This window comes from Oncorhynchus gorbuscha, linkage group LG02 (genome assembly GCF_021184085.1).
Source record: "Oncorhynchus gorbuscha isolate QuinsamMale2020 ecotype Even-year linkage group LG02, OgorEven_v1.0, whole genome shotgun sequence".
NCBI classification, from domain to species: Eukaryota; Metazoa; Chordata; class Actinopteri; order Salmoniformes; family Salmonidae; genus Oncorhynchus; species Oncorhynchus gorbuscha.
The window spans coordinates 43482811-43492748 of NC_060174.1; the positions used below are offsets into that span (position 1 = coordinate 43482811).

The 9938-nt window shown below is 41.7% G+C and overlaps 1 protein-coding gene across 1 annotated transcript in view; it reads right to left on the reverse strand.

The window, feature by feature from the left end:
• The window catches only part of LOC123992876 (carbohydrate sulfotransferase 1-like), a 70794-nt gene extending 68576 nt beyond the window's left edge, over window positions 1-2218 (reverse strand). The window contains exon 1 of the mRNA XM_046294485.1: window positions 2113-2218. Within this exon, the coding sequence (XP_046150441.1) occupies window positions 2113-2115 (3 nt within the window). The 5' untranslated portion in view covers window positions 2116-2218. The remainder of the gene's footprint in view (window positions 1-2112) is intronic.
• Between the last annotated feature and the right edge of the window lie 7720 nt (window positions 2219-9938).

The following is a 9938-nucleotide window of genomic DNA, read 5'->3' on the forward strand; positions in this document are numbered from 1 at the left end:
CACAAGAAAGGAAGACCCAGAGCTAACTCAGCTGCAGATGATAAGTTAATCAGAGTTACCAGCCTCAGAAATCGCAGCCCAAATAAATGCTTCACAGAGTTCAGGTGACAGACACATCTCAACATCAACTTTTCAGAGGACACTGCATGAATCAGGCATTCATGGTCTAATTGCTGCAAAGAAACAACTACTAAAGGACTCAATAAGAAGAAGAGACTTGCTTGGGCCAAGAAACAAGAGCAATGGACATTAGACCGTTGGAAATCTGTCCTTTGGTTTGCGCTTAGTGGGAGTATCATTTGTTTTTCAAAATGATGGAGTGCTGATTTCAGATGACCTGACCTCCACAATCAACCGACATCAACCCAATTGAGATGGTTTTGGATGAGTTGGACAGCAGAGTGAAGGAAAAGCAGCCAACAAGTGCTTAGCATATGTGGGAACTGTTGGAAAAGCATTCCATGTGAAGCTGGTTATGAGAATCCCAAAAGTGTGCAAAACTTTGAAGTTTTGGGTGGCTACTTTGAAGAATATGGGTGGCTACTTTGAAGAATATAAAATATATTTTGATTTGTTTAACACGTTTTTGGTTACTACATGATTCCATATGTGTTATTTCATAGTTTTGATGTCTTCACTACTATTCCACAATGTACAAAATAGTAAAAATAAAGAAAAACCCTTGAATGAGTAGGTGTGTCCAAACTTTTGACTGGTACTGTATATGTGAGTACAGGAGTCCGCTAGTGTATGAGGTGTGTGTGTGTGACCTGGTGTATGTTTGTTTTGTGTGAGTGAGTCTATCTTTACCTCTTACTACAGGAGGTGGTGGGCTCGGTAGCTGTTCAACAGTCTGGAGATAGAAGCTGTTTATCAGACTTAAGGTCCTGGCTTACTGCTAGATGGTAGCAGAGTGAACAGACTGTGACTCGGGTGGCTGAGGTCCTTATGATCTTCTTGGCCTTCCTTTGACACAGAGTGCTGTAAATTTCCTAGAGGGCAGGCAGCATACATGCAACACACCAAGGTTTGGACAACACATTCAACATCATACAAATACTTCACAACACATTCTCACACATATTCCTTCCCAGTCACACTTGAAACAGCCTCTCTCTCTCTCAAAACAGCCTCTCTCTCTCCCTAACACAGGGAGCATGCCATGTACCATCTGGAACAGCGTAAACTTGCACAGCACAGCACAGCCACAGGCAAAGCAGCTAAGAGAGAAGAGAGCACTCTCAGAGAGAGGGGAGCTCCACTAACCAGAGGCTACAGATGAACCCCCGCAATATGAGAGAAGATGAATCTAGTCCTACATGCCTCCTCGAGCTCAAAGGAAAAAGAAGTGCACACTGGCACTTTTAGATGTGGAGAGGTCAATTGTGGATCTTCTCTTGTGTGTACTTACAGCACATGTATTTACACTGACTGCATAGACACGATTATGATTAAATAGGATATGAATGCATCATGCAACATGCAAAAAGAGGCAGGTGTATGCATGAACACATACACACATTCACATAGCCTGCATTTGCCCTAGCCAAGTGCAATATCAATGTGTTAGACAGTAGATAGGCTACAAGGTAAAAAAACAAAAAAAACATGACATTATAAAAGGTGCATTTTAAACAAAAAAAATGATGTCTAAATGCAGTGTTATTCAAATAAAAACGTTATATCTGTCTTCCCTATCAGAGCAACAGGGTGGAAAGCGTTGTGCACCTGCGTTCCAAGGAAGCTGCATAGTAAATAAATATACAATGTTATGACATGTTGTCTATATAGGCCTACTACTTCTTCAAGATTATAAGAAATCACACAACTATGTAAACTATCAGTGGCGCGGACTCGGAGGCAACATCCTCCAACATAACCGGAGGGAGTCTACGGTGCCGTTCGGTACCTGTGTAGTCCAGGTAAGAGTGAGTTCAAGCAAAGTCCATCGTTATTTATCACCGGTCCGGCAGATAGGCTACGATCGATGTCTGACAGTATAGATAATCATTTCTCACACTTCAAAGTCACACTAATACTGACGTATGAAAGAAGACGAATAGCGAGCAAAGCACAAAACAACAATAAAATAAAAACCCTGCTTCATCTTACCATATAAACTCTCTGCCAAATCAGCTCGGTAACGTCAAATGCATTGGTGGCACCCTTGTTACAGAGGCTCCGTCAGCATCTTCTTGTTCTCGACTGTGTGTTCAGCAGCGGAGTGTGGGATGAGAGGAATGGGAACTGAGTGTCAGAGCAGGCAGCGAGCGGCTTGTGGAAAGGCGCGAAGGGATGGAGCAGCAAGAGAGAGTGTGAGTAGGAAAAGCAGTAGGCAAGCCACCCCAGTGTCATTTTATGCCCAAGGCTGACTCCAAAGTTAATTTATTTCGATATATTTATATAATAGCCTTTGAATCATCACACATTTGATAATAACTGTAAATCTATACTAGATTTGTGGAAAACAGGTGCATATGGTAAGCAAAACAACCTGATGGGCTATTGATAACTATTGGAACTATTCTGTATTTAGTGCCTGTGTCCATTTTGTTTAGTGTTATGGGAAACCTATACAGTATATTGTAATTCTGCAGTGTGCAGAATATCTCCAACATCTATTTTCATCAATGCAGCCAGGAGGGATGCCTCCGCACATCCAGATCATCAGAGGCAGTTTACAATACATCACTGCCGTGCTCTCCACAGGGATTTACCCTGGACCCACTAGCCTACTTACCCCTCAAATGGAGTGGCAATGGCAGGACACACACAGCCTCCCCACGATATTACAGTGACACTATGACCCCTATTTTTCTTCATTTTCTGTGGATGATGCATGCTATCATAACCTATGTTGCCCTGATAGCAGTCTAGCAGGCTTGCTCAGTTAACTCTGTGCCTGTGGGGGAAAGGGTCCTCTAGCTCCTCTTGCCCCGGGGGTTATTTTGGGGTTCGAGCTCACCTTTGGCAGCTCAATTACTCCCAGGTGGTCGATTTTGTTAACCGTGGTTGTGTCCTATTTATATTGCCGTACAGGATTTGTTTTTGGAGCTGCCCTTTCATCTTAGAAACGTTTGTCCCTCTGACAGTGCTCTTTATGACCACCAGAGTTTGTGTGCCCTTTTCCGACCTTTGTTTTAACCTTTAAACGTCTCCAGAAAACAAAGCCAAACAAAAGTGATCCCAGAGCAGGGCTTTGGGGCCCTGCTACAACATCACAAACACAAAGATAGGCCAAGGCAGATTCCCAGCCAAAGCTATATTGTACAGTACAAGGCAAGCAAACATACAGAAAGGGGTTTTAGCTGCCAAGTACACTGAGAGGGAGCCTTGCACTCAACTGTATCTCTCTGGTCCTCCATTCCCGCATACCTGCTATCGTACCATCCATCCTCAACTCTAAACAGCATAACGCCCACACCTCTTAATCTTTTATTATAGTGGGGGTTCAGACCATCAATAAGAGAAGAGGGATTTTATTTCTGTGTGTGATGTAAGACTCCCCTGGGTCAGCATGTTGCCTCATGCCCACTCTCGAGCTTGCACCCCCACAATGCTTGTGCCAGCTCACTACACACATGCACAAACACCAACATGCACACACACATAACTATCAGGATCTTTCAGATTTCCCCACCAATTGATTGCTCTCAGGTCTGGATCACCTTTCTCATGAGATCGGGGCTCAGTAACTATCTGCAATGTTTTTTTGTCAATCAGATAAGCTGTCAGTCAGAATGTGACAGGGGAAAGTACAGCTCTCCGACATTTTATGAGGAGGGATTTGATCTGTGAAGGAAAGTTAACTTCCCTGAGTTCCCTCTATGCTTTGTCTGAGTTGAGTGAGTAAAATGCACCCCTTGGAGCAGGCTCTGCTGCCACATAATAAGCAGGTGAAAGGAAATCTCATTTCAACCTACCAGTATGCCAACAGAGGAGGCAAAATTTGATTGAGCAAACAACCACAAGGGCACACAGGCAGACTTTTCCTCTAATGTAATGTGCTCCTAAACTGTTCTAGGAACGTATTAGAAAACCCGAGCAATGTTATTGGTGCTTCGTTTCCAGCATTATACACTACTATTGTCATAATATAGAAACAAATATAGTTTATAGCCTACAAATATATTTAATAGTTTGAAATATATATTGTTTATTACTGTAGTTAAACTTTATATAATGTGACATTCATTTAATTGGCCAGTCTCTTAGTCTCAGCTTATTATCTAAGTTCTGAGTGTCTTCAAAGTTTGTGTAGAGATTGTGTACTGTTTGTTACAGTGTGTCAAATTTCAGGTCACAGATGGGAGTCATGATTCTATGGAATAATGCTTACCTCAATCAGAATTCTAATCACAGCCTGTTTCATATCTGGCCCTGTGCTGTCCTCTGGTGTCCGCAGAGCCCCTGACCCCACCCATCTCATTGTCTCCCTCCTGGCCTCTCCACTGTCAACTGAGGGAGGATCTGCATTCCAAATGGCACCAAATTCCCTTTATAGCGCACTACTTTTGACCAGGGCCTATAGGGCATTATGTAGGGAATACAGTTCCATTTGGGACGCACCCATACACATATCTGTCCCCTAGGCTGATCCATTCACTGTCTTCTATCTGTGAAAATCCCAAATAATAAGTGACGACTGCATTAGCCAATCATCTGACTGATACACAGTGGCATGCATTTGCTCCCAGCTCTCTGCAATTTTTGGATGTCTCGTCTATTCATTTGAGCTTGGCTGGACTTGGTGCAATTTAGGTGATGATGATGGTGTGTGTGCATGCATACGTGTATTCATGTGTCTGTGTGCATTAAATGTCTCTCTTCTGGCATGTGCTTATTTATGTGGGATGCATTTAAACATGACTAAAATAGTTTTTCAAATAGGAGCTCACTTGAATATACATGATCCAATTTTGACTCTCTTTGTGTTCAGGAACATTTAGCCACTCCTCAGCCGGAATAAAACGTAAGGCATAGATTGACCATAATGGAATGTGGGTTGTTTGCATGATACTTCATATCTTTGAATGATTTTATCTTTCAAGTCTACATTTGAATACTGTTGAGAACCAAGCTCAGACCTTTTCTTTGGAAATGCAAGCCTGCAGCTTGAGAGTAAAGAATAGCAATTACAGTGAATCCACTGTATGTGGGTAACTTCCTGTCAATGCGTGGGATCAGAAATGTTCTAGCAATGAAATTTCCTCTTGGCACCCATCGTGACAGTTAAAGAAGATGCTAGTACTTCTGACATGTCAAAAGAGACAATTACCTGACTAAGACGTTCCCTGTCTAACCGGTCCCTGCATCTCTCGTCGCTCGGCTGGGGATTCTCGTGCGAGTGTTTCATAATGACACATCAAATCAAACAGAAAAGTTTCTGGCACAGAGGCAGGAACATTTCTGGCACAGAGGCAGGAACATTTCTGGTTCAGAGGCAGGAACATTTCTGGTTCAGAGGCAGGAACATTTCTGGTTCAGAGGCAGGAACATTTCTGGTTCAGAGGCAGGAACATTTCTGGTTCAGAGGCAGCCTGAGCCATACCCCATGAACATCAAGACAGTGATAACAATCAGGCCATGGGTTATAAACCAAATTAGTACTTGCGACTTGCTTTTCCTTTTCTAATAGTTGTGTCGACTGAGGTACGGTTTATTTCTGATGTCTGATGATGAGAATGAATATAAGCCTTTCTAACCATTTCCCCCACCTCACTGTATACTAAAAAACAAAGCTATAGAGAAGCCAATTTAATGTGATTGTGAGTATACTGTATTTAGAGGCTCTGTTCTCGTTGAAAAACAAACATAAATCGCTGTCTCCTGGACAGACGAGACACCTGACGGGACAGACCAGAACAGTAATAGAAATGGTTAGCGTGTGTGTGTGTTCAGATCCCAGCCTGGCTCATATTGTTTGGGTTATTTCCTCCTGTCGGTCCCTCACCCTCTCCCTCTTTCTCTCTGTCCCCATGGACCCATCAGCGCTGGCTTCTGGTGCATAATTGGGTCCATTAACACAGCACATCGCTCTCCAGACACCAACAGCCCAGCCAAACTATTCTCCTCTCTCTCACCAACTATTTCACACTCACAGGGCTCGCAGCCATTACATTCACAGGCACGAGTAATGGACCTGGCAGATTACAACCGAGCGCTGCTAGCAGCACCACAGGCTCAGCCAGCAAGTCAGCCGCCAGGGACTCACCAGGGACACCAAGCAGCACGGACACCTTTATCTGTTGTTGATTGTGATGCGAGAGATGTAAGGGAGAAAATCGTTGTATTAAGTTTCTCAAATGTTTTCTGGAGAGGAAGTACAGACCCAAGTAAAACAAAAGAAGGGTTTGGGTTAACAGCTGGGTTAGCTTAATTTCTCTGCATCATTTCATTGACGAGTTTGTGGAGTATTTAGTTATGTACAGTTGAAGTCGGAAGTTTACATACACCTTAGCCAAATACATTTCATCTCAGTTTCTCTTAATTCCTGACATTTAAACCTAGTAAAACTTCCCTGTCGTAGGTCAGTTAGGACCACCACTTTATTTTAAGAATGTGAAATGTCAGAATAATAGTAGAGAGAATGATTTATTTGAGCTTTTATTTTTTTCATCACATTCCCAGTGGGTCAGAAGTTTGCATTACACTCAATTAGTATTTGGTAGCATTGCCTTTGAATTGTTTAACTTGAGTTAAACGTTTCGGGTAGCCTTCCACAAGCTTCCCACAATAAGTTGGGTGAATTTTGGCCCATTCCTCCTGACAGAGCTGGTGAAACTGAGTCAGGTTTGTAGGCCTCCTTGCTTGCACACACTTTTTCAGTTCTGCCCACACATTTTCTATAGGATTTAGGTCAGGGCTTTGTGATGGCCACTCCAATACCTTGACTTTGTTGTCCTTCAGCCATTTTGCCACAACTTTGGAAGTATGCTTGGGGTCATTGTCCATTTGGCAGACCCATTTGCGACCACACTTTAACTTCCTGACTGATGTCTTGAGATGTTGCTTACATATATCCACATAATTTGCATGGTCCCATGGTGTTTATACTTGCATACTTTTTTCTTCTACAGATGAACGTGGTAGGCATTTGGAAAATGCTCCCCTGGATGAACCAGACTTGTGGAGGTCTACAATTTTTTTTCTGTGGTCTTGGCTGATTTCTTTTGATTTTCCCATGATGTCAAGCGAAGTGGCACTGAATTTGAAGGTAGGCCTTGAAACACATCCACAAGGACACCGCAAATTATGTCAATTAGCCTATCAGAAGCTTCTAAAGCCATGACATAATTTTCTGGAATTTTCCAAGCTGTTTGAAGGCACAGTCAACTTACTGTATGTAAACTTCTGACCCACTGGAATTGTGATACAGTGAATTATAAGTGAAACAATCTGTCTGTAAATAATTGTTGGAAGAATTACTTGTGTCATGCATAAGGTAGATGTCCTAACCGACTTGCCAAAATTATAATTTGTTAACAAGAAATTTGTAGAGTGGTTGAAAAACGAGTTTCAATGACTCCAACCTAAATGTATGTCAACTTCTCACTTCCAACTGTAGATTTAGCTCTTTTTATCATTCTCTTACTCTGTTCCATATGTTGTTTTAATATTGCCCTCTGTTAAGATCCCCATTGTTGCATACTGTATACACACATGCACACAGACACACACACAGACAGACAGAGAGATGCACAAACACAAACACACATACAAACACACATTGCAATGGCAACACATCAGAGGGCACATAAAGCATTTCTTTCCCGTTATACACCCAAATCATCACAGGGACGCCTGCATAGAACGTGGATCGATAACTATAGAGATGTTAGAGACCAGCAGCTTCTTCTGGTTCTCATGCCTAACTAATCATGGACTCACTCATACATATCAGCCCCTGAGAGACCAACACACAACAGTGATGGCAGACCAACAGATAAAACTGGTAAATGGATCCGCATGACTGTGTTAAAAACTCAATACTCTGTATTAAGTGTTTTCTCTCTAACCACATATTCATTTTATGCACTAGGGAAAGGGGAATACCTAGTCAGTTGTACATCTGAATGCATTCAACCAAAATGTGTCTTCCACATTTAACCCGACCCCTCTGTATCAGAGAGGTGCAGAAGGCTGCCTTAATCAACGTCCACATCATCGGTGCCCAAGGAACAGTGAGTTAACTTCCTTGCTCAGGGGCAGAACAACAGATTTTTTTCCTTGTCAGCTCGGGGATTCGATCCTGCAACCTTTTGGTTACTGGCCCAACGCTCCTACCCGCCAAGCTACTTGCCGCCCCATTAGTACAGTGATATAGAATCTCTTTCTCTCTCTCTTGCTCCCACTTTCTTTCTCTCTCTCTCTCTCCCTCACTGTCTCTCTCTCTCTCGCTGCCCCCCCCCTCTTTTTCTCTGTCTCTCTCTCTCTCTCTCTCTCTCTCTCTCTCTCTCTCTCTCTCTCTCTCTCTCTCTCTCTCTCTCTCTCTCTCTCTCTCTCTCTCTCTCTCTCTCTCTCTCTCTCTCTCTCTCTTGCACGCTTGTACAATTTGGCTGAAAAATAAGAATTCCCCTTGCGTACCCTCAAAACCATTATCAACATAATTCTGAAACCTTGTAACTCATACAGTGTGAATGTCCTAACGTCATAGTCGAACCAGTGTATCTAGCAGTGAATTATACTCCTGATTATGCACTGCGACTGCCCTTTGTTCTAGTCAAGGTGAGTTGTACAGCTTGTCCCCTGAGTATTTATGACTGGTAGTTTTTTAATGTCATAATGTAATGTATTATAGTATCCTTTATGAAACCTGAGGGTCACCTTGCAAAAAAATAGGACTAAACATATATCCTGATTAAAACGATACACGTATCACTTCAGCAGAAATCTTTTAGAATGAGCTGTACTTTAAAAAAAAGTTGATGACGTTCTTTTTCATTCCAGATATGTGGCAAAACTGTAAAGTTGTTTAAGTCAGTAATGCTATGCATATTTGTATGAATAGTCTTGTAGACATAACAATCAGAAAATATTCGATTTTGATAATGAGTGTATCAATATCAACCCACTGTAAAATCAAATACTCATATCAGATACAAGACTAAAACCGAAACCCACCCATTTAATTCCTCTTTTCTAAAACATTGAGAAACAACAAAGACTTCAAAATAAATGTAGTAAAATAAAATATATCCCTCAACCACAATGGTGTTCATGCATACCACTAGCTTAACACTTAATGGCAAATTGAACCTAAAGGACTGTATAGTAGGTAAGAAAAATACCTCTCATCCACCATGGAAAGTTTTTCAAGGTCTGTTTATTTTTCGCATACCGATGCCATTATGTACATACTGTACTTGACAGGGGAGCAACCCGACTGGTTCAATCATCACTTCATGTCTTAAATGGCCCAAAGCATTTTCATATTACAGACATGCCTCATTTCAGTTATGTATCTGTGCCAAAGATGTTTTTTCCTGGCTGTAAAGAAAAAAATGTTCAAATTCTTTAGATTAGATTTGAACATAGCGTTGTTATTGCTTATCTGTTTTCAATATTTACAGTTATTGCCATGTTGTCTCTCATTCAAATACAGATATTTTGTATGGAGTGTGTGTAACTCTCCTACTGCAAATCACTTGTTACAGTAAAACACTGCATTCCATAAAAACACATTTGTGATTTGGAAAAAAGCAGCAAGACAGCGAGTTACAGACTAGCAGGAAACAGTGTCCATTTGAACCCACATACTTAAAATAATAATAATAATGTATTACCTTTATTTAACTAGGCAAGTCAGTTAAGAACAAATTCTAATTTTCAATGACGGCCTAGGAACAGTGGGTTAACTGCCTGCTCAGGGGCAGAACGACAGATTTGTACCTTGTCAGCTCGGGGATTTGAACTTGCAAACTTTCGGCTACTAGTCC